Source organism: Leopardus geoffroyi, chromosome B4, assembly GCF_018350155.1.
Source record: "Leopardus geoffroyi isolate Oge1 chromosome B4, O.geoffroyi_Oge1_pat1.0, whole genome shotgun sequence".
NCBI classification, from domain to species: domain Eukaryota; kingdom Metazoa; phylum Chordata; class Mammalia; order Carnivora; family Felidae; genus Leopardus; species Leopardus geoffroyi.
Genome location: NC_059341.1, coordinates 35,610,415 through 35,635,623, shown reverse-complemented (window position 1 = coordinate 35,635,623; position 25,209 = coordinate 35,610,415). Strand labels below are relative to the sequence as shown.

Here is a 25,209-nt window from a genome sequence, read left to right as displayed (position 1 = left end):
TTCTCTGATAAAAAGTGATGTTGAGCATCTTTTCATGTGTTTGTTGAACATCTATATATTTTCTTTGGAAAAATGTGTATTTTTAATTGGATTATTTGGTTTTTTGGTGTTTTAGTTATATAAGCTCTTTATATATTTTGGCTATTAATCCCCAATGAAATAATGATTAATATAAAAGTTAAAAATTATCCCAAATGTATCTCTTACAAAGATGGACGACTGGAGAGGGTATGGTGTCTGATTAAAGGAAGCTTTCTGGACGTCAGTATTTCAAATATCTCCTTTTTTGGTGCCCTGGTGGTACTCGCATCACAGGGAAATGGATCACAGAAGGATGTGCGTGTGTGTGTGTCTGTGTGTGTGTATAAAGGCATGACTTTCTTCTGTAATGTGAATGAAGGATGCCTGTGAAAGCTCAGAAGAGAAAGAGAAAGTGGCTGGCAGCCTCCAGCCTCTGCCCCAGTTTGTCCTCCAAATAGTGTTAAGATTGGATATATGTGAAAGTTGGGGATCTGGAAACTGATTCCATTAAAACAATCCATGTACCATGAAGATAACCCATACATCAGTTTGAAGATGCCATAAACTACTCCAAATACTTTCCAAACCTGCTTAGGAAATTGCTAACATGTTCTTGATATATCTAGATAAGACTAGTTTGCCTAGACTATTCAATATAAATACAGGCATAAATATACCTTTACTTTCAGTAGATTTTAAGAGAAAAGTGTGTTTGGGGGATATTTCATCTACAGAATCAGTTGAAATGGATATTGTCATTGATTTATCTAGAACAAATAAAAGCTATTATATGCCACATAAATTATAAATGCTGTCAATATTACTCTATCACAAGATTGTTATGGTTACAACATACTCTCTTATGAATTAGAATCATTGAATGATTTTATGCTGATTGGAATGGGAACCAATTCAACTAATCAGAACTTGGCATATCCCTAGCACACATGGGTCACAGACACACAGAGTTGTTGATTTATACTAGTCCGTTAGTCAGGATAGGCAATGTCGCACATTGGTGATGACTTCCAAATTTTGGAGACTTAGTACAATAAATGCTTATTTCTTGCTCATTCTATATATCCAGAGGGGGTTTGTGGGAGAGGTTCTGCTGCACAAAGTCACTCAGGGATCTAGGCTGATGGATGCTTCTCAGTCTTGTAGCTGCACCAGCTGGATTATGTGGCAGAAGAGAGAAATGGGAACATCGCAATGGGTCTTTCATCACCTCAAACTTGAAGCGACACATGTCATTTTTACTTACATTTCATTAGTCGGAACTAGTCCCACAGTGTGTACAGGTACAGAGTAATTGAGAAGTGCACTCTTCCATGTGCCCAGAAGGGGATGAAAACAGAATATTATTGGAATTAAACTGTAGTAAAGTTGATATAGGTGTCAGTTCATAAACAGCATTAATCATCTTGGAAAAAAATGATTACCAAGGGTTGGTGATAAATAATAAAACAACAAGGTTATATTCATTGCAAAAAATGATTATAGAAGCAGGACTGAACATGAGAAAAACAGAAAACTTGAATCTGTTTTGGAAAAAGGCAAAACTGGCAAACTTTGAAAGAATGAAACTTGTCTTCAAATATGACTTTTTTACCTAAGACCTCTCTAGTAGGTAGAGCTGGTTCTGCAGGGTCATATGAAGAGATAGTTCCAAGTCTCCTGTTGCACTTGAAAACTCTGCCAACTTCTTGACTCTACCAGTCTCCACCTGGTTACTGAATTGAAGTCATTTAGCAAGTTCATGATAGTCATTACTAGGAAGATATTCTTTTTGTGGACCATGTAAGCCCTTCAGCTTTGCTTTGTCTAAGTTGTTACCTAGATGTGTTATGGGGCATTGACCTCACTGTAATGGTGGTAATGTTCAGCTATAACTTCTCCATCTCCTGGGACTTGGAAAATCACTTTTCAACAATTTAGAAGATAGAGTGACTAAGCCAGATCAAGCGTAATTAGTTATAGGAAATTTGGGTTTACTTTCTGAGAATGTAAATATTTGGAATTATTCCTATCTAAGTAGCTTATATTAGTATTCTTTCAGATTTAGTACAGGGAGGGGACTGCTGCAGGTTGGTCCAGGGTATCCCAATAAAAGATCCTTAGAATCTATAGTCAGAATAGAGGACCATCTTCAAAAAAGAGGTCTTAGGGAACAAATATCCTTCTCTTGTCCAATAAGGTACCCTTCCCCCAAATGTCAGGCAAAGGGCTACCTCATCTATGTCAAATCAAGAACCCAAAATTTTCAAGGCTATGAGAACTCTAGTCTAACGTGATTTGTGATCTTCTAGGGAAGCAAGGTGGAAATTAATGCCATGGAATTCTAAAAGGGATAGATGCAAAGTGACTACTCAATAAAGAATGATCCAGAGCACAGGTATGAACTGAACCATTATCCATGGGTAAGAAAGAGAAAAACCAGGTGTCAGAGAGAAAAGACATTATAGATTTAATACCAGCTGAAATATCAAAGGAAAGGTGAAATTACCAAGAGTGGTATTAATAGGAGGGCTGTGGATTGAACAAGAGAGTTGATAACTGCTTTCTGATGGCCGGGGGGGGGGGGGGGACATGTTTTAAAGATAATAGAGAACTTAGAATGCATTTACAAAAGGATGGAGGGAGAGGAAAGAACGTTTATAAAGTTGGTTGGAAGAGGAAGGTTCTGGAAGGTTTACTGAAGAAAACACTTTACAGTTTACTTTGAAAAACATTTTCAGGGCACCTGGGTGGCTCAGTCAGTTAAGTATCCCACACTTGATTTCAGCTTAGGTCATGATCTCCTAGTTTCATTAGTTTAAGCCCTGTATCAGGCTCTACTCTGATAGTGCAGAGCCTGCTTGACATTCTCCCTCTCTCTCTGCCCTTCACCTGTTCATGCTCTGTCTCTCAAAATAAATAAATAAACTTAAAAAAAATTTTAAAAAAATAATAATATTGCTCCAAAAATAGTAAGATACCTAGGAATAAGCCTAACCAAAGAGGTGAAAGATCTATACTCTGAAAACTATAATACTGCTAAAAGAAATTGAATATGACACAAAGAAATGGAAAGACATTCTATGCTCATGGATTAAAAGAACAAATATTGTTAAAATGTCTATAATACCCAAGAGCACCTGGCTGGCTCAGTTGGAGGAGCATGTGACTTGATCTTGGGGTCATGAGTTTGAGCTCCACATTGAGTATAAAGATTACTTAAATAAATAAAACTTTAAAAAATGTTTATACTACCCAAAGCAATCTACACATTTAATGTAATCCCCATCAAAATACCAACAGCATTTTTTCACAGAACTAGAACAAATAATTCTTTTTTTTTTAATTTGAGAAAGAGAGAGAGAGCACAAGTTGGGCAGAGAGGCAGAAGGGGAGAGAAACAGAGAGAGAGAGAGAGAGAGAGAGAGATTACCAAGCAAGCTCCATGCTTAGTGCAGAGCCTGATTAGGGGCTCAATCTATCTTATGACCCTGGGATCATGACCTGAGCCAAAATCAAGAGTGGGACGCTCAACCTACCGACCCACCCAGACACCCTGAGAACAAACAATTCTAAAATATGTATAGAACCACAAAAGAACCTGAATAGCCAAAGCAATCTTGAAAAAGAAAAAGCAAAGCTGGAGGTATCACAATTCTGGACTTCAAGTTACATTACAAAGCTATAGTAGTCAAAAAAGAGTGGTACTGGCACAAAAATAGACACATAAATCAATGGAACAGAATAGAAAACCCAGAACGAACCCACAACTCTATGGTTAATTAATCTTCAACAAAGCAGGAAAGAATATCCAATGGGAAAAATAATTTCTCTTCAACAAATGGTGTTGGGAAAACTGGATAGGAACATGCAAAAGGATGAAACTGGACGATTTTCTTATACCTCACAAAAATAAATTAAAAGTGGATTGAAGACCTAAATGTGAGACGTGAAAACTTAAAATCCTAGAAGAGAGCACAGGCAATAACTTCTCTGACATCAGCCACAGCAGCTTTTTTTCTAGATGAGTCCCCCCTGAGGCAAGGGAAACAAAAACAAAAATAAACTACTGGGATTACATAAAAATAAAAAAACTTCAAGGAGCCTGGGTGGCTCAGTTGGTTAATCATCAGATTCTTGATTTCTGCTCAGGTCATGATCTCACGGTTCATGGGTTTGAGCCCCACGTGGGGTTCCACGCTGATAGTGCAGAGCCTGCTTGGGATTCTCTCTCTCCCCCTCTCTCTTCCCCTCCCTCACTTGCTCTCTCTCAACAATAAATAAACTTTAAAAGAAAAAAAAACAAAATAAAAACCTTCTGCACAGCCAAGGAAACAATCAACAAAACTAAGAGGGAAGTCATGGAGTGGAGAAAGATATTTGCAAATGACATATCTGATAAAGGGTTAGTACCCAAAATATATAAAGAACTTATAAAATTTAACACTCAAAAACAAATAAACCAGTTAAAAAATGGGCAGAAGACATGAACAGACACTTCTCCAAAGAAGACACATAGATGGCTAACATACACATGAAAAAATGCTCATCACCACTATCATCAGGGAAATGCAAATCAAAACTACAATGAGATATCGCTTCACACCTGTCAGAATGGCTAAAATTAACAACACAGGAAGCAACAGGTATTGGTGAGGATTTGGAGAAAAGGAACTCTTTTGTACTATTGGTGAGAATGCAAACTGGTGCAGCCACTGTGGAAAACAGTATGGAGTTTCCTTAAAATATTAAAAATAGAATTACCCTAGAGGTGGCTGGATGGCTTAGTCAGTTAAGTGTCTGACCCTTGATTTAAACTCAGGTCATGATCTCATGGTTGGAGGTTCAAGCCCCGCATCAGGCTCTGCGCTGACAGTGCAGAGCCTGCTTGAGATCCTCTCACTCCCTCTCTCTCTGCCCCTCCTCTGCTTGTGCTCTGTCTCTCTCAAAATAGATAAATAAACTTGAAAAAAAAAAAAACAGAACTACCCTACAATCCAGTGATCATACTACTGGGTATTTACCCAAAGAATAAAAAAAAACACTAATTCAAAGGGATACATGCATGCCTATGTTTATAGCAGCATCTACAATAGCCAAGATATGGAAGCAGTCCAAGTGTCCATCAATTGATGAATGGATAAAGGAGATGTGATACGTATATACAATGGAATATTATTCAGCCATAAAAGGAATGAAATCTCGCCATTTGCAAAGACATGGATAGAGCTATTGAGTATTATGCTAAGTGAAATAAGTCAGTCAGAGAAAGACAAATACCATATGATTTTATTCATATGTGGAATTTAAGAAGCAAAACAAGCAAAGGGAGAAAACGAGAGAGAGAATCAAGAAACAGACTCTTTTTTAAAAAAAATATTTATTTTTGAGAGAGACAGAGCTTGAGCAGGGGAGGGGCAGAGAGAGAGGGAGACACAGAATCCAAAGCACATTCAGGCTCTGAGCTGTCAGCACAGACCATAATGTGGGGCTCAGACCCACCAAGGGTGAGATTATGACCTGAGCCAAAGCCAGATGTTCAACCAAATGAGCCATCCAGTAAGAAATAGACTCTTAACTACAGAGGACTGATGTTTACCAGAGGGGAGGTGGGGCAGGGTGGGTGAAATAGGTGGTGGAGATTAAGGAATATACTTGTTATGATGAGCACCAAGTGATGTAAAGAAGTGTTGAATCACTATATTGTACACCTGAAACTAATATTACACTGTACATTAAATAACTGGAATTAAAATGGAAAGTTAAGGGGCTCCTGCATGGCTCAGTTGGTTGAATGTCTGACTCTTGATTTTGGCTCAGGTCGTGATCTCAGTGGCTCTGCACTGAGCATGGAGCCTGCCTGGGATTCTCTCTCTCTCTCTCTCTCTCTCTCTCTCTCCCTCTGACCCTCTCCCCTGCTCACTCTCTCTCTAAAATAAAATTAAAACTTAAGATTAAATTTCAAAAAATAAAGAGAAAATAAAAACATATTCTATCTAGCACAGGGAATAATTTTGGAATTGGCCTGGAACAGTTAAGAAGGTAAAGAGGTTAGGGAGGCTGAGTAGCAAAATGAACTATGGGGTTTAAAGTCAGGTCCACTCCTACCCAGCTGAGTTGGTGTGGACAAGTTACTTAACTTCCCCAAATGTTCAATTTCTTTAAATAAAAACTGGGGATAATGTTTACCCCACTGAGTTGTTATATGTGTGAAGTTGAGTATTGAGGGAAAGGAGTATCTTCTGTAGTCTAGCAACTGCGCTGGGTTTATTTGCCACTCATTCAAGTATTAACATATGCCCATAATTTCCATTTATAAATGAAGACCTGGAGAGAGAGAGAGAGAGAGAGAGAGAGAGAGAGAGAGAGAGAGAGAGAGATTGCCCAAGTTTCAGTAACTAGTAAATATTGGACTTGAGATTGAAATGAGAATGGGTGAAGGGACTTTGAGTGAAGGTAGTATGTGAGTTGAATGGAGACTCCTCAAAATATATGTCCATGTCCTAATCCATAGAACCTGTGAATATTACCTTATTCAGAAAAATAGTCTTTGTTGATGTAATTAACTGAAGGATCTTGAGATGAAGAGATCATCCTGGATTATCAGTGAGTCCACTGATGATGTCTTAAATGTGAGGCAGAGGCATATTTGACAGCCAGGAGAGGTGGAGGCAATGGTGACCACAGAGACAGAAATTGGAGTAATGTGGTCACAAGTCAGGGAATGCCAACAGCCACCAGAAACTGGAAGAGGCAAAGAATGAATGGTCCCCTGGAGACCCTGAAGGCAGCATGACCCCGCTGGATTTTTTTGACTTCAGCCCTCAAATCTGAGAGAATAAATTTCTGTTGTTGTAAACCATCCATTTAGTGGTAATTTTTTATTGCAGCCCTACGACATTAATACATATGGGAATGGCTTCCACTCTGTGAAGGCCCTTGAGCACCTGAAAGGTGGACACAATATTGGACTGGTTCTGAGACTTACTGAGGGGATTCCTTCTGAGGGTCAGCAGGTCATCCATATGAAGCTGACTTTCTCAGGGCCTTGACAAGTAATCAAGAAAGTCATTTTAATGACTTAGCTCTTCTTTGGGTATCAGCTTTTCTTTGCAAAGAGCCATAAGAGATGAGGCCACTTGCCCCATTTTTCAGAGGGGGCAAACAGGGGGACAGGCTACTTATGTGACTTAGCCTGGACCGCTGAGTTGCTGAGTTAGAAAAGAGAGTGCCATGATTTGAACTCACATGTGGCATATGAATTCTCCTGCAAGAACAGCTGGTCTTCAGGATTGGGCCATCAACCATCTCGCTGCTTTCTACCTTTGGGTGTTAAGTATTGCTGAAAGTCACAAGGGTGGGTATTTTACCACAACATTATCCCTGCCATTTAAGCTTGCTCTTAGGATGAGGATTGAATTCCCCCCACACCTCAAACACTCTGGCCTCCTCTTTGGAATTGAAATTGGGGCTGAGCTGCCAAGAGAGCTCTCCTTAAATGCAATATATAAAGACAACCCAGTGGGTTAGCGGGAATCTGTTTTTATCCTATGGCTTCTAGATAAGTAGGTGAGGAGGAGGGATTCCAATGTGATATAGAAAAGAAGTCTGTCAGTAGAGGTTCTTCAATACTGACATGGGTTATGAAGGCAGCAGAGTTATTGTGGGTCTCTCAAAAGGAGGGCAGGGATCACTCCACCCTCTTCAGCTCTGCTCACTGAATTGTGAGTAGGGCGAGTTTTCCTGAAGCCTCTCTCTCCCCTCCATTTTAGATCCAGTACCTGAATTTTCTTGTGGAGTAGAGTGGACTGCACACAGCCTCTGGATTTGCATAGACTTGGGTTCAAATCCCAATTTTAATGTGTTTATTTACTTATTTTGGGAGAGAGAGAGAGAGAGAGAGAGAGAGAGAGAGAATGTGAGCGGGGCGGGGGACAGAGAGAGTGGCAGAGAGAATCCCAAGTAGGCTCTGCGCTGCTAGCATGGAGCTTGATGTGGGGCTTGATCTCACAAATGCTGAGATCATGACCCGAGCTGAAATCAAGAGTTGGACACTCAACGAACTGAATCACTCAGGCACCTTTATATTTTTAAATGCTTTATAGTTTTAAATGGGCAGGGGTGAGTCTCTTTGGCAGGGCTGTGGTGGAGTCACATATTAGACACTTGGAAAATCTTTCTTACAGGGATGAGGGATGATAACAACTTTAAATGAGCACATTGCACACTCCTTACCTGGATTATTAATTCTCCCAAGCACTCTAGAGAGGTAGGTACTATTGCTAGTTCCATTTTGTAGAAACTGGGCATTAGGAGGTGAAGTCAGGAGTCCACATTCCCACAGCTTATAGCAGGGAGGGCCTGATTCTACGGTTGGCCTGTCTCCAAAGACCAGGCTCTTAACCATGGTTAAAGCACCTGCCATGGTACCAGACACTCACTAGGTGTTATTAAGTGATGGTACTTAGTCTGAATTCAACAAGTATATATAAAGAGCACCTATGTTCTGGGCACTATTTACTCCTGAAAACATCTAGGCAAGTGACCTGGGAAATGCTGGGATGAATCAGTTAGGTTTGATTAAGGAAGCAGTACCCTCATGAGTACTGGGGGTTACAGGGAGGAAGGGATTGGTTGTAGGGCTGAGACTTACCCAGTGATGGGTCTGAAGTAGCTATAGATCAGCAGGGCCAGAAGTCTGGAAGAAAAGCCAGATGTGAGGTGGGAGAGAGTGAGGCGAAAGTGAAACCCCCAAAGTAACTTTTATTTTTCTCTTGCCACTTTCAGCCTTGACTTTGAAACCAAAAGCTGGTACCCTTTACCACAGAACGGGACATAAGCTTTGCTCCAGACTCAGAGTAGCTGAAGGGGAAGATGTGGCAGGAGCTGGGGAAGGCTGTGGGCCCACACCAACAGGGAAAGTCCCCAGATGGGTCACAATGTGTTGACAAGTTTGAAGCAGCCCCCGTAGCCACACACTGACCTTCACAACATGAAAGCTGCCGTTTCACTTCTACCTTCCGAATGCTCCACAAATATCTGTTGTAGGCAATCCTGAGGAACTACATACAGAAGGTAATTCTAGGAAGGAATTAGTTAAGTTGTCCTGATGCAAAACCGCTGCACCGATGTTCCAATGGTGCCACTTCACTGATGCACATGGCCTTACTGAGGTACAGAGGGTAGGTAACTTCTTGGAAGGCACATTGAGGCAGAGCCTTCTGATTCATTTCTTCCCTGGCAGCCTTGGGTCATACAGAAAAAAAGAAGAATGTACCTGTGATCCTACTTCCCAAAGAAAGCTCTTGTCAACATTTTGGTGTGAAGCCTTTGTAGTCTTTTTCTTAGTTCAAGTATACACCTAGTTCAAATATTCAAGAAAAATGGAATCTTAGCATACATGATATTTTATAACCTGTTTTTCTTTTAGTGTGAATAGCCTTTTCCATGTCATTAATATTATTCCTTAACATTGTTTACATCTGCGTAAGAATTCCACAGCATGAATGTACCTAGTTTATCTATGAAGTGGTTAATGGCATAGTCCCTGAAGACAGACTACAGGGGTTCAAATCCCAGGTCTTCCAACATTTGCTAGCTGTGAAAATGGGCAGGCGAGTTAGCTATCCTCAGTTTCCTCACCTGCAAAATGGGGGTGATAGTATTTCCCTCAGAGGGCTGTTCTGAAGAACAAATGACTTTTTATATGTAGATAACCTACCTCTATTCTGATATTATTTAATCAACCTTCTAAATTGAATATTTAGATTGTTCCCAAGCCTTTCACCAAGGCTTTCACTTTTACACATACACCATAATTAACAAATTAAGTATAGTAAATATTTGTGATTACATTAGGGAATCTCTTCCAGAGTGAATCACGAACTCTACATACATTGAGTGTCCATAATGTACAAAACATTATGCTATACACAAAGAAAAATGAACACAGTTCTCTTCCTTAAGACATTTGAAATGCAGTGGGGGTGGAGAAAAGGCACATTCATATACAAATATAATACTATGTACAAACATACCAGCATGTAGACAGAGGGCACAAATGAAGAACCGTTGGGAGAGGAGAACACACCTTCAGCTGGGGAATCAGACAGGCAATGGAAGGGATAGAAAGACTTCGCCCTCTGCTCCCATCACCTCCCAGATCCTCAAATCAGAATTCAGAGCGGTTTTCGTTTGTCAGGTTCAGAATTTGTTACCTCAAGAGAGAGCACCAAGGGCTGTGTTCCAAAGGTTCCAGGGATACAGGTGTGCAATGCAAGACCAAATATTTAGGAAATACCTTTTTTTCTGGAAAAGGAAAGAACACATTTCACAGCTGAATAGAGAAGTGAAAAATGAAACTAAAGAAGCATGAAGGTAATATTTACTTGCTGGATTTATACGGTGCCTACCTTTAGAAAAGCCTGGCTATAAATCCAGCATGTGCCCTCCCCTCCCCCCCCCCCCCCCCAACATACATATACTCTGTTCTGTTACCAGGCTCTGAATTCTCTGAAGCACATTTTGTGGTCATTTTACTATCATTTTAAACTCTTCATCCTTCTACCAACCCCAGATCACCCTCAAACATCCTCTCCAAGAGTAGATGTTTGGAGTCAGACACTCCTAGGCTAAATCCAGACTCTACAGTTTACCTGCTGGGTGACCTTGGACATGTAACTGAAGTCTCTAAGTCTCAGTTTCCGCATCTATAAAATGGGGACCCGAAGAGCAATATCACATCACCTATTGCACCTAGGGCTGCAATGAGGATTACACGAGTGAGGCCTGTAAAACACTTACACAGTGCAGATCACTCAATGGTGTGATCACTTATCACTCTGACATAGGCCTATAAGGAAGGCCTTAAGGAAGAGAACTGTGTGTTCATTTTTCTTTGTGCATCCTGAAACTAAGTGGAAGAGATATTTAGATTTGTGTCATTTCTAATTTTCTCTGTTAGGTTGAAAATTGAGTATGAAAACACCAGAATGGTGAAGAAGTCAGATTTCTCTTGTAACCAACAAAATCTAGACTGTTTCTAAATCTAGGCTGCTTTCCTAAAGGTAGGCACTGAATAATCTAGACTGTTCACAGGAGAATGAGGATGACTGATAATGTGTAATGCCTCTCCCAGGGGGCATTTGCATTTTCAACTGGGGCCAAAACCCTTGACCAAAGGAATGAAGATGGAATGGTGGGATTTCAGCTACCAGGCAGGGGACAGTGGGAAATATTTTGATGCAGTGAATTTTAGTACTCCTAAACCATTTCAGGTACTCATTCATTCATTCACTCATTCATTCATTCAATGCATATTTATTAAGTAACTACTGTCTGCCAGACATTGTTTTATGCACTTGAGATACAATAGTGAACAAAATAGACAAAGATCTCTGTCCTCATGGGTTTCACATTTTAGTGGGGGCATAAAGACAATAAATAATATAATTAATGAATAAGTAGGCTTTATTACGTTACGGATTAAATACCATGTAAAAACTAGAGAAAAGGGGAGAGTGGCAGTCCTGGGGGGAGGTTGGACAGGTTGCATTCTAAATATGGTGGTTAGGGGGCCCCTGGGTGGCTGGGTCGGTTAAGTGTCTGACTTCAGCTCAGGTCAAGATCTTGCAGTTTGTGAGTTCGAGCCCTACGTTGGGCTCTGTGCTGACAGCTCAGAGCCTGGAGCCTGCTTCGGATTCTGTGTCTCCCTCTCTCTCTGCCCTCCCCCTGCTCACGCTCTGTCTGTCTCTCTCTCAAAAACAAACAAATAAATAAATAATTAAATAAATATGGTGGTTAGGATGAGCCTCATTGAGAAAGTGACATTTCCCCACTGTTTTGAAGGAAGTGAGGGAGTTCACCAACTGGACATCTGAGGAAAGAGTGTTTCTCAATGGGGACAGTTAGAGCAAAGGGCTCAGGGAATGTGTGTGCGTGAGAGAGAGAGAGAGAGAGAGAGAGAGAGAGAGAGAGAAAGAGAGAGACAGAGAGACAGAGAGGGAGAGGGAGGGAGATGGAGATGGGGAGGGAGAGGGGGAGACAGGAACTGAGAGAGACACAGAAGGAGAAAGGGGCAGTGGGAGAGATCATTCCTGTAAGTGCTTGGGGAACAAGGATTCAGTGTGGCTAGAGCAGGTGGGAGAGCACTAGGAGATGAGAAGGTGTGCACTACTGTTCAGGTGAGTTTGTAGGCTACTCTAAGGAACTTGGCTTTTACTAAGTGAAATGGGAACCACTGGAGGGTTTTGAGCAGAGGAGTACAGTGATGTGACATTTTAAATGGATCGTTGTGACCACTGTATTAGGGATATACCAAAGGTGGGGAGGGAAAGGTACACCAGTGGGATCAGCTACTGCAGAAACTCAGGTGAAGGATGATGTTGGCTCAGACCAAGGGGGCAGCAGGGGAGGAAATGAGAAGTGGTAATATTCTGCATTTATCTGAAGGTAGAACAAAAGGGATGTAGGAGGATGAGAGAAAGGAGTCAAGAATGACTCCAGGTGTTTGGCCCCATCAGCTGGGATGAGGAAGGCTGTGTGAGGAGGAAGGCACAGAACATAAGGAATTCAGGGTTTGGATATGTCAGGTTTGAGGTGTCTATCCGACTCCCAAGTGGAGACTGAGGTTGGCTGTGTAGCCTGGCACTCAGGAAGTCTGGGCCGGAGATACAAATTTGAGATAGACAGTTGCTTAAAGGCATGAGGACAGACGGGATCACCCAAGGAATGAGTGTGGATGGGAAGTGAGGCGGTCTGAGGGCGGGAAGGTAAAGGTTTTCCCAGAGGGAATTGCAGGTTCCCCTGCTAGAGCTGACGAAGGTCCATTCTAGAGCAGCCCGGGCCTGCAGGGGGTGCCCTGGAACTGGCTGTGGTTGCAGTGATGGAGAGAAATGTTTGCTTCTCCGGGAAGGAGAGACGCTCAATAGATTCCTTCGGGAGTGGCAGGAATAATTAAGAGAAGTAGGTAAGGATATCCTAGTAGCACACGTGCTCGGCTGCCTCCAAGGAATTGGAAAACCTGGGTCTATTAATCTGTTCAGACATCTGGGCACCACCGCCTAGCCTACGAGGCCCCGCCTCTCCAGCCCTTTCTCTCTCTCTCTCCCCTCCCCTCTTCCCATCCTCGCCTCTACATGTCACTTCTACAACCGCTCTGATTATAATTGATCAAACAGAATCACGGAATCACGGCTCATTTTGCTGTTTTGTTCAGTGGCCCGATCTGCAAAGAGACTCTGGTGGTTGGGCAGATTGTATTCTCCCCTCTTGGAATTCCGCTCACAGAGGCCTTCCCGTCGTGGTCTGCCGCTCAGGGACACGCCGGTGCCGCCGAGGATAACGAGGGCGGGGGGCTGGAGGCGGGCGGGGTGGGGGTGGGGGACGCGGCGCCGGCGGCGGGGCGCGAGGGGGTGTGTCCGCGCCCCGGCTCGCCCGCCCCCCCTCCCGCCCTCCCCGGGGGCGCCCCGCGCGGCCCCTCACCCCCGCCCCTCGGCGGGCCGGCCGCCTCGCCTCGCTCCCCTTGACGTCATGTGGGCAGCAGGCTGGCTCGCGCGGCGCGGCCGAGGGCCCGAGCGGGTGCTCAACTTCGGGCTCAAGTCCGCGCGGTGCGCCCTGAGCCGTGCGCCCGGCTCCCCGCGCGCCGCCGCCGCCGCCACATCTGGAAGCGTTCAGCGCGTCTGCCTCCAGCGCGCCGGGCGGGCGGGCGGGCGCGGGCAGGGGAGGGCGCGGGCGCGGCGGGGCTGGGCTGGGCGGCAGTGAGCGCGGCGCTCTCTCGCGCGCCCGGTGTCTCCCTCTCCCTGCCTCTGCAGAAACAGCTCCCTGCCAGAACGGCGCTCGGCGCGGCGCGGCCCGGAGCGGCGGCGGCGCCTCTTCCTGCCTGCTAGCCCTCAGGAGTTGCTGGATCTTTTTGACAGAAAAAAGCCGACAGGGGCCTCGAGGAGGACTCGCCACGAGCGGGCAGAGACGGTTCGGCCCCCTGCTGGCCCGGGCGGACCCCTCTCCCCCCGTCCAGGGGTCCGCTGCTCCCCCACTCCCCTCCTTTCCACCTCTTCTCGCTCTGCCTCTCTCGATTTATTTTTTCGAACGGTGTAGCCGCCAGAGGTGCGGTGCTAAATTCTTGGAAGGGGCCCGGATGTACTGAGGATGCATTACAATTTCACAAAAGGAGGCAGTAGTGGAAAGGAGCAGTTTTTGGTGTTTGATGCAATAATGGGAATCAGGTAATCCTCAGAAGGGAAGAAGAAAATACTGCAGATCCACGGCTTCCTTGAATTTGCACGAAAGCCGCCGACCTCGGAGGAGGGATTAATCCAGACCCGCTTGGGGGTGTTTGGCCATTTCTTCCTCTTTGTGGCTTCTTCTCCTTTTAAAACAATTTTTGGTCAATGGTCAATGAGAACACGAGGATGTACATTCCAGAGGAAAACCACCAAGGTAAGGCTGGACCCCGCCGCCTCGCCGGGGCTCCAGCCCGGTCTCCCGCCCGGTCTCCCCGCCCTCTCCACCCCTCTCCCGCTCTCCCCCGCGCGCTCCCCGCGGCCCCTGGGCCGGTCCCTGCGGAGTTGCCCCGGGCTGCGTCCGCGAGGGGCGCCGGGCAGCGGGGCGCCTCCGCCTCGCCCGAGCGGCCGGGAGCCCGGCGGGACCCGGGCCGGAGCCGCCCGCGAGCCGGAGCGGAAAATTCCCGCCCCTCCCCCTCCCCGTGCCCGGCTTCTCCAGAGCATGTGTTTCCTATGAAATTCCAGGCGAGGGGGAAAAGTTCCCCAAGTGTCTGCTCTGCCTCGCTTTCTCGCGTTTGCCTGGGAAGCCCAACTGCCCGGCCGGCGGCGCCGGGGGGGAGGGGGCGCCGCCGAGCCCCGCGGGCCAGGGTCCCTCGCCTCGCTCCGGGCGCGGCTGGGAGCGCGCGCGCGCACCCCGCCCCAGGTCGGCCTCGCGCCCCCGGCAGCCGCCGGGCATCCCGCTTGCAGCCGGGCGCCCCTTCCCCCCGGCAGCGCGCTCCAGGTGGCGGGTGGGGGCCCGGGATGCAGATGTGAGACTCGGCGCCTCTCTCCCTCTTTCCCGTCTCCCTCGCTCCCTCTGTCTCCCTTCCTCTCGCCCGGCTCCCTTTCTCCTCTCTTCCTCTCTCCCTCCCCCCCCCCCCCCCCCCCCCCCCCGGGCTCACCTACACCCACCCACCTCTCTACTGCCATTGACCCCGAGTGCACCCACGCCCCGTGTGTTCTTATTCGCACCCACATGTGGGCTAGCACCTGAGGATGTAAGCAGTTAGAATTCGGGCGGTGTGTGGGCTTTGCTTTTTCATGTTTTAAGGAAATAATGAAAGGGTGTGCCAAGCTCACGCGGCTGCACACTATTGCCCAGTGTTTTGCCAGCATCTCCATCCTTGGCATCAAGTGTCACCAGCTCCCCCCAGTGAGGGGGAAAGGCTTTCAGGTAACTCCCCACTTCTTGGAAACTTTCTCCCTCACCCCCATCCCCATATTAACAAGTTATTATGTTTTGGCATTGCTCAGCAGTTAAGGTTATGATGGAGTGTGGAGGGTTGGTCTTGCTGGAGTGTGGCAGCCTCCAGCTTCATCTCTGTCTTGTCTCTATGGCTTTCTCTGTCTCTTTTGGGTGTAGTCTTTCCTTTTTCTCTCCCAGTTTCCCAAGCCTCCCTGTTTACAATCTTCCTTTCAATTTCTTCCTCCTGAATACCTGTCGCTGTTAGTCCTGTTACTTCCTGGGGTATACTTTAAGTGATTCTCTGAGGACCCCAGCCAGGTGTGTGTGGGGGGAGCGGTTGTCTCCATGTCTCTTTTTTCCAGCCTCCTCCTGCCCCCATCTCCACCATTTGGGGACAGAGCCCCTGTCCTTTAGAGCCACCTGGCTGGTCTCTGTCCATCCTGAAACCGATTTGAGGGTCAGCTGTCCCTTTGCTTTCCAGCTGGGGTGGCAGCGTGAGGATTTTGACTTTTTGGTAGAAAGAATTTTGTCAAGGGCCATGGGTTCTAGGGTGAGCCAGGGCTTTGTCATTAGGGCAGCTTCTGTCCCTGGATTTCTCGATGCCATGACCCCATCCCTCACCTGTTCCCCTGTCCCCTTTCTAGCAGATGGAGCAGTGGATGCATTAGGAGGGAGAGGGTGAGAAACACAAAGGAAAGGGTGATATTTGTGAAGTGTGGGGATGGATATCTCCCCTCCAGGCTCTCAACTCGGTGTGAGCAGCCTTGAAGAGGAGAGCTCAATAGTATTGTCCTTACTATCACTAATGATGGCAGTATACTGTGGTAAGAATTATTATTGGCATAACGATAATATTAGTTTACCAGGTCCCCTCTTAGTGCAGGATAAACCCCTCTTGGCCCCTTTCCTTTCTTTTGCCCCTTTGTTCCCTGGCATCCTTCCTCCCACCCCATATGCAGGGAGCAGACATTAAAAGTAGGAGCACTGACCCTGGAAAGGTTTATGAGAAAGATGGAGGGACAGGAGCAAGTGAGCCGTGGCCGGGAGCTCTGCCTTTCCAGCAACATGCCAACAAACACTATGGCAACCTGAATTCCAGTTCTCTCCCTTGAAGCTGCAGTGATTATATAATTCACAGGAGCAATTTTGCCTCCATTCCTGGATGCGGTTCTCAGGTGAAAGAGCACCAGGATCCCTGTCTCCCCTCCATTTCCCATCCCCCTTTCCCTGGTCTTTGGCATTGCCCAGGGTTTTTTTGCAGGGAGGCGAGATGGAGGGTGATGGAGGTAGGGAAGGGCAGACCTGGAAAAGCACGAATATCTACAAGGAAGGGGTTGCTGTGGTTTAATAACCAAAGGGGTGATGAAACATAATTGGGGGTTAGAGTTTCAGGAAAGAGAGTAGAGAAGCCAAACAATTACCTCAGATCAGTGATGGTGGCGAACCAAAGAGTGGAGAACTGAAAAAGTTGCCAATGGTGGGGCTTTACATTCTTCTCTTCCTGACAGAGTTGAAGGCACTGGATGCACTGGCCCTTTCTCCCCAGCTTTTCAGTGCTGTGTGTGTGTGTGTGTGTGTGTGTGTGCGCGCGTGTGCATTGAGAGTTGGGATATGGAGACCGGTGGCCAGTGCATTGGGATAGCCTGAAGGTTCACTGAAGGACTGGCTTTTGACCCTGGGCTTCAGGCTGGGAGTGGCTCATGTGGGCCTTGCCTCACTTCTGGTGCCCTATCTACTCGGTCCCACGCCAACCTCCCGCTTTTCTGGGCTGATTTTCCATTGCAGGCTCCAGCTAGCAAATGAGTTTCTTAATAGTCAACCAGTTAGCAAATAAAACATCAGAATGTCCCTTATCTGCTGGAGACAAGGCAGAGGGGAGAAACATGTGTTCTGGGAGGGAAGACATACTGTGCTTTTCTTTTAACTACTTAGCAATACGGCAGAATAGTAATCATCATAGTAAAGTAATAATAATAATAATGATCACAGTTAACTCTCTTTACAAATGGTCATAGACAATGTTGCTTGCACCTTAGCTTGTGTGGGTTATAGAAAGCATGACATTAGCTTCTCTTTCTCTGGGTACTGCATGGAGGAAACTGGAGAAAAGGGGCTATTGAGGCTCAAAATATCATTCCTAGTATTGCTCTGATAATTTACAGTGTATCAGAATACTACATAATAAACTATATTACAAGAACCAATTATTCATTATTTCCATAGAGCACATGCTAAGAGCATTTAAATGCGCGCACACACACATACGCACACACACACATACACACACACACACACACACACACACTGAATAAGGAAAAGATTTCAGATTACACAAGAGTTTAATGCACTTTGGGGACCCAGTGAGTTGTGGAGAGGAATATTGGTAATGCAGCCCCCTAAGACTGTTTGGACATTTCTACCTCATATTAAGTGGAGAATTGTTCTCTACAAGTAGATGTTACAGGTATAGTACTTTGCAGATGAAACGGTGAGCTGTTAGCCCCTGCAGCTGCCTCTCAGAGTCTTGGTGATGACTTGAACTCTTCCTGCATTTTTTTCTTTGAGTGAACATTGTCCTAGGTGGGTTCATCTATGTATATAAGACTTTGGACTTAACACTGAAGCATACCGAATGGGGATTTTGAGGCCCTGCTGATCTTTGTACCCTTACTTCTGGCACAGGTCCCCACTCATTCAGGCCCTTGATACATGAATGAATGCATGCTGGTGAGAACGAATGAATGCAGACCTAGAAGACCTAAAGTGGATGTGCTTTCTGCCTCTCCCAGTAGGTGGCATTCCAGGGCTTAGGAGTCAGGAAAGGGGCAGTCTCCCTGGGTTTGGTGAGGAAAGATATTGGGAGAGTTTGGAGAGAATTTCCTGTGTGCTGTGACTCTTTGCTTATGCCTATACCTGCCCCAGTGCAGAGAACCCCAAAGACCAGTGTGTGTTCCCGTGCCAGCACACACACCAGAGGACCCCCCAGTGTGACTGAGGCCCTCAGTGACCTTGCCACCCTCTGGTAAAGAAAACCCACTTTGGATTTCTCCCACTTTTGCACACTCTTACCTCAGACTTCTGTTTACCTCTAAAACAGCATCCTACTCAGCCTTGAGGGAGCCTTTTGGGTGATTAGCTGAACTTGTTATGGCTGTATATTAATTTTCTCCCTGATTTACCATAGATGTTTTAGTAACCAGAGGGGCCAGGACTTCCCAAGCCCAGTGGAATATGAGGTGACCAGAAATTTGGGATTTGGAAACCCTAACCTATAGGGTTACAGAGCTTGTCAGCTCAAAGGCAAGAAGGCGTTTTCCTAACTTTATTAGGGGAAAAAAAAACCACAAAAACAACTGGGTACACTTCACAGCTGATTTCTGTTTATGAGTCTGGCTGGGCTCATGCTGGGTAATGGCAGAAGAGCTCCCGAGACCCAGGTTAGTCAGTAACTGAGATTTGTTCTAATTTTCAGTGATGTTTTCCAACTCTTGGTTGTTTCTTTTCTATCCCTTCAGTTGGCCTTCTTAGTTGTTGTGGCAAATTCTGTGAGGTCTGAGAACCTCTTGCTATCAGGTTAAGAAGGGGTGAATGAGTGGACCATAGCGTTTTCTTCCTTTTCAGTAATTCTTCCTGCCTGGTGAGGCATCTGTTTGTTACATGGTAGTAACAGGTCAGCTGGCGTCATCCCCACTTTTCCTTGCTGGGACTCCAAAATCAGTGCTCTGCATTCAAAAGTAAGAGACAATTTTATTTTCCAGTATGGACTAAAGAAAACTGATAGATTGTTTGGGAAACACCTGAAGACTTAAGAGCAAAGCCAATTAGCAAATGATCACACTAATTTAGTCTGTTTTTAGATCCCATCTTCACTGTTGCCTCAGTTAATGCTGGGCACTGTGGAGGAGAGCAGAAGACTGATTTAAAAAAAAAGGCATGGGGAATTGTTTTGCAAAATATCAGGTGCTGAATATTTAGCAACATGAGTGCTAAACATTCTGATAATGAAACAACACTCCAAGCCATGGCTGTCATTATGAAAATAATTTAGTAAACACCTGTTTACATGTACCTCAAGGTTAGATACTGTATAAAACAAGTAAAAGTGACAGGATCCCTCTGGGAAAATGGAATGATTTTCAGTGCTGTTCTAAACCCAGGTCCATAGACTTTAACTGAACCTGGGTCAGAAAAGCAGCATGGAGGGCTGAAGTGGTGAATGTGATGGTTTGAACCAATAGCCTAGGTACTACAGGAAAGGTCTTCGATGTATTTTAATTCCCAGATGGAGTGATTCTGTATTCAAGATGAGGCTTTACTGACCCTAGGAGGTGCACACCTAGAACATTGCCACAGACCTGGCTTCTTTCCCTCCATGGTGTAGGAGCACTTGGAGGTAGGTGCTCGTGGCAAGAAGGCAACTGGAGCAGAGTCTCGGGTTCCTAGGAGGCTTGGGACCCTGAGAGCCATGCTGCAGTTGTAGTCTGTGCCCTGTGTGGGTGGGGGCCCAGGAGGGGAGTAGAGGAGCAGAGTTGTGAAATGGCTGGGAGCTTCAGGAAGCCAGCTGTTGGGAGAAGGACGCAGGAAGAGGCCCAGATGACCGGGATGTGTCCAGGGTGGGGGGGTAGTTTGGGGAACACAGTTACAACTTGCGGAACTGAATTAAATCAAGTGGGGATTTAAGGGACATAAGGAAAGCAGTTTGGGCCTGGAGTTGGGGAGTCAAACAGAGGTTGAAAATAGGCCCTTCCCCAGAGACCAAGGGAATGAAAAGAATAGTAAATCTGGCTCAGAGCCAGAGAATGAGGAAAGGGTGGATTAACTGGCAAGAAGCCAAAAGTTCCTCCCCTTCCCAAAACCTCACCAGACCATTGCTGTCCATAACATGTTCACTTAAAAACATCTTCTTGCTGCACTGTGTGCGTGTGTGTGTGTGTGTGTGTGTGTGTGTGTGTGTGTGAGAGAGAGACACAGAGAGAGGGTGGGGAGGGGGTGGTTCTAGATTCATGAGCTTTGAAGGGTTTGTCAAACATACGTAGAATAAATGTAATGTCTCTGGGAATTTACTTTCTAGGATCAAAGCATTTTAAGGAACCTTAGGACAAACTCTGTTTCTAGTTACGAAAACAAAGGCTCCTAAAGAGTCAGTCACTCAGGCACGGATGTGACAGAAAACAAGGTCTTCAGGCTCTTTTTCCTCCTGCTTTCTCTTGACCACACTTGGTATATGTTAAACCTGATAAGAAAGCATTGCTTAGTATTTCTGGTAAAATTTTGCTTAATCAACCTTTCAACCTCTCCCTATTCTACCTCTGTCCAATCCCACCTTTGTACTGACTTAAAATCACTGCTGAGATGTTAGATTTGGAAACAGAGTTGGAGTGGGGTGGGGGTAGCTATCATTGGAAAGGTTTAAAAATAATTTCTCAGGCTGCAGAGTAAAAGTTCATACATGTCCACAAGGACCTCCAACAAAATTCAGATCACTATTCCGTCTGCAAACAGATATAGCTCCAAGCTGTTTTTATTTGTGTACTTCCTTTCTGTCCCGCTCTAGGCTCATTTCAGCCTCTGTGAGGGAGTGGGGTGATGAGAGGCGAGCTGTTCTGTAGGACTTCCCTTGGCGAACTGTTGGCAGTTCTTCGTGGACTGGCTTTGCTGTTGGCCAGTGCATGGAGTCACATCACTGCAGGGTAGAAACCGTGGGGACATTTAAGTTGCAGGCTGGCCAGAGGACCGGCTGCCGTGGACTCTACCTGAGTTGGAAGAACAAAGGCTTCTCCTTGCTTCTTTGTCAGGGCTGGTCTTCTATGACAGGGCTCTGCCCAGGAGACGTTTAAATAAGGAGCCCTGGTTTAAATCAGCACATGGAAAGGAATTCATCTAGGACCTGCCTCTGACATTCCCATCATCCTTGAAGTGTTTGTTGGCTGACTTGTTTGATGCTCTTATAAATTGAAAACTGGAAGGCCTTTTAGGCTGACTTGATCTCTAGCTTTAAGACAGGGGCATGAGCTAGACTCACCCTTAAAGATGTGGCCTTTGAGATCCCTGGGGGAAACCACCATTTCAGAACATAGTGTTGTGATAATTTCATGAAATATTCACACTGCCAATCTGCCGAGGGGGGGTTTCTTTTAATACACTTGGCTACACTTGGTATTGCCTGCTTGAACCTAGCTAAAAAGAAAATAAAATAATCTTGTCTCCTGTCCTTTAGAGAACCAAGCCAAAATCCAGACAGTAAATGAATGTTCTTCCCCATATAGCCTGTGGGCAGAAATGTTGACTTGATTACTCAATTAAGCTCTATTTACTTTGTAACCATTGTGTCATGTTAAGTCATTTATATTGTTTTTTTCCTTCGAAAATAATCCATGTTGGGCTAAAAAACTTTCAAAGATGTTAGTTAGCAAAAGTAAAAAATAAATAAGACTACGGCTAGAAAAATGACTGGGGTCACATTCTTTGACTTGATCTTTTTTTGAGAGTTCTGAGGAATCAAGCCTTACATTTTTCATCTATAAAATGGAGATAAGAATCCTTAGCCAGTCAACTTTACAGGGCAGCTGTGAAGCTCCGTATGGGAGAATGAGTGTAAATCACCATGCAGGTATCAATTATTCTTATCAGAAAGCAGACCACTAGGGTTTGAAAAAGCAGCGCCATGAAACAACTTTCAAAGTGTTTCAAACTACTTTGTAGGTGTTATTGGATGACTGACATTATTCAAATTTCAAAGATGGAAATGGAAAACAAAAAGCAACAGAGACTGAGGTGGTCTGGCTGATACCAGAATAATCAAAGAAGTGAAAAATTGGTCATGATAGGCTTGGTATTTTGGTTTTCTTGACATCTGTTGACCAGTGTGAGGCCAGTAGATTCCCAGGACCGTGGGACCGTCTGAACTGCTGTTTCCAACCAGAGTGTCAGGACGCGGGGGTGCAGGGTTTCCTTATGCCCACCAAGCAGCTGTCCACCTGACATGCTGCTGTCCTCTCCCACCCACAGCGTGAGGCTCCCTGCCTTCAGCCTAAGGTCCAAAGCCAAACTGGTCAGAAGTCCCTTGGTGGTCCAAATATCTGAAAATAGGGCCACTGAGCAGGAAGGACACCAGCTGGGCAAACGAACATCCACTTGCTTTCCGACATGAATTGCCGAAACCTAAACACGGCTCCTTAGTACAGAAGGACAGACTGACTGCCTGGAAAATAAAACTTTGCTTCAGATGTAAAACTTGCTTTAGAAAAAAAAAAAAAAAAAACCAAACCCCTATTTTTCATGAATAGTAAAAGTGCTAGAGGTTTGTAGATAAAGAGAGGGAATAGTTCCATGCAGCACTGAGACACTTACCACAATAGGAAAAGGCTTTAATTTTCCATCTTAAGTGACAGATTAGCCTTTAGTTTCCTAAAGCAAAAAAATCTCATCATTAAAAAGGGTGCTGGAAAATTCACATTTAAGTTTGTACCTTGCTCCCCTCACTATGCCCCCTCTCCCAGCCTCGGGTCAGTCTGTAGAGTCTTTCATGCTTTCATTTTTATTTAAAAAAAAATAAGTTATATTGAAGTATAACTTCTTCCTTTTTATATTTTTAGAATGGGGCAGGAGTGATAACTACCACTTATTGAATGCCTAGTGTGTCTCCAGCAGTGTTCTTTGGGCTTCATGCGCTTACTATAATTTTGTCCTTATATCAGTCCTTTGCGGCAGGTGCTAATATTTTTCAGATGAGGAAACTGAGGACCAAAGATCTTGTGTATTGTGGCCAGCATCACCCAGACAGTATTGGGGTGTTAGAATTAAATCCAGGTCTGTTAGACTTTCAAAGCATTTGTTGTTTCTTTTTTTTTTTTTTTAATTTTTTTTCAATGTTTATTTATTTTTGGGACAGAGCGAGACAGAGCATGAACAGGGGAGGGTCAGAGAGAGAGGGAGACACAGAATCGGAAACAGACTCCAGGCTCTGAGCCATCAGCCCAGAGCCTGACGCGGGGCTCGAACTCATGGACCGCGAGATCGTGACCTGGCTGAAGTCGGACGCTTAACCGACTGCGCCACCCAGGCACCCCAGCATTTGTTGTTTCTATAATTTCTCTATGTGGGGAAGAGGAGAAAGAAGAACTCACTATCCATCCATTTTGGAAAAAACTACCTTGGGCTAGCCTTATGGAACCGTGCTTGGATTTGCTCTGTGGAAACTCCAGCTTCTCCTGGTCATGTGTAGTAGATAAACAGTTGAACACTTGTTCTTTCTTTCTTTTCTTTTCTTTTTTTTTTTTTTTAGTATTTATTTTATTTATTTATTTATTTATTTATTTATTTATTTATTTATTTATTTATTTTGAGAGAGAGAAAAGAGAGAGTGTGTGTGCATACACACACATACACATGTGTGCGAGTGAGTGGAGAGGGGCTGAGAAAGAGGATCCCAATCAGGCTCCACACTGCCAGCACAGAGCCCAATGTGGGGCTCAATCCCATGAACTGCAAGATCATGACTTGAGCTGAAGTCAAGAGTTGGACACTTAACAGACTGAGCCACCCAGACACTCCAACACTTGTTCTTTGGTGGCTGCTATGTGGTCACTCTGCATGCCCCTCCTCAGGGTCCCATTTTCTGGCTATTCATTTATGCCCATGGTTTCTGACTGGGCCCTCTTTGGTTTTTCAGATCCCTCTGTAGATCTTAATGGTAGATCTAGACTAGTAAGTCTTGGCTTTGAGATGACCACTTCTTGGCATGGCTTTACTTCACCACCCATTCTTGGAATGTCTTCTCAGCAATTCCCTCCTGGAAAATGGACAGTCTCCATCCTCAAACAAGATTCTGACGAGTTCAGGGGACCGTCCTTGCAGCTGAGTTTTCGAGACTTCATGAATGAATGAATGAATGAATGAATGAACTATTTATTTTTAAATAACACCTTTGTGGAGATATAATTCACATGCCATAAAATTCACCCTTTAAAATATACAACTCAGTGGTTTTTAGTCGTTTTACAGAGTTGTGCAACCATCACCACTGTCTAATTCCTGCACATTTCATCACCCCAAAAAGAGATGCCCCCCACTGGCAATCATTCTCCTTTTCCTCCTCCCTTCAGCTCCTGGAAACCATGAGTTTACTATCTGCCTGTATGGATTTTCATGCATTATTGTCAGCAATAATAATTCTACAATTGGAGCTCCTCTGTGTAGTCTAGCTGTTGGCAGCACATCTCATGCATTTCAGATCTAGGTATGTCGTGACAATCTGTATGGTAAATGATTCAGTTAAAAGGAAGCACATGAGATTATTTAGAGACTTTCGTATCATTTAGAGCTGAAATTAAGCACTTTCTTTCACTTATGGAAAGAATGGTTTTAAGATTTATTTCTTTTAACTGGCTCAGTAAAGCTAAGTGTACAAGTCACATCTATTGATAGTTGAAGGAGATGTGAATGCTGACCTTTAAAATTTTTTTTATTGTGGTAAAATATATGTAACAAAAATTTGCCATTTTAACCATCTTAAATATTAAAATTCAGTGGCATTAATTTACAGTGTTGTACAACTATACCACTGTCTATTTCCAAAACTTTTTCTTCATTCCAAACAGAAACTCTGTTACCACTAAGCAGTAACTCCCCACTCCACCCTCTCCCCAGCCTCTGGTGACTTGTGATTTACTTTCTGTCTCTATGAATTTGCCTGTTGTAGATATTTCATATAAGAAGAATCATACAATGTTTGGCCTTTTGTGTCTG

General features: G+C 44.8%; 1 protein-coding gene and 1 long non-coding RNA gene across 51 annotated transcripts in view; one reads left to right on the top strand and one right to left on the bottom strand.

Moving 5' to 3' along the window:
• The window catches only part of CACNA1C (calcium voltage-gated channel subunit alpha1 C), a 757,779-nt gene that overhangs the window by 78,647 nt on the left and 653,923 nt on the right, over window positions 1–25,209 (top strand). For 12 of the 50 annotated variants that reach the window (XM_045465357.1, XM_045465336.1, XM_045465356.1 and 9 more), the window contains exon 1: window positions 13,530–14,454. The exons of 1 other annotated variant lie outside the window; for it this stretch is intronic. In XM_045465357.1, the coding sequence (XP_045321313.1) occupies window positions 14,406–14,454 (49 nt within the window). In that variant the 5' untranslated portion in view covers window positions 13,530–14,405. Of the gene's footprint in view, window positions 1–13,525; window positions 14,455–25,209 lie in introns of those variants that run through there. 37 more of the 50 variants (XM_045465340.1, XM_045465352.1, XM_045465343.1 and 34 more) reach the window with 7 other exon arrangements.
• Window positions 1,077–23,301, bottom strand: LOC123591282. Its single transcript, XR_006709202.1, has 4 exons — window positions 16,884–23,301; window positions 8,672–9,379; window positions 1,286–1,347; window positions 1,077–1,194 (listed from the first exon to the last, which is right to left on the bottom strand). It is a non-coding gene; the product is annotated as an uncharacterized LOC123591282 (long non-coding RNA).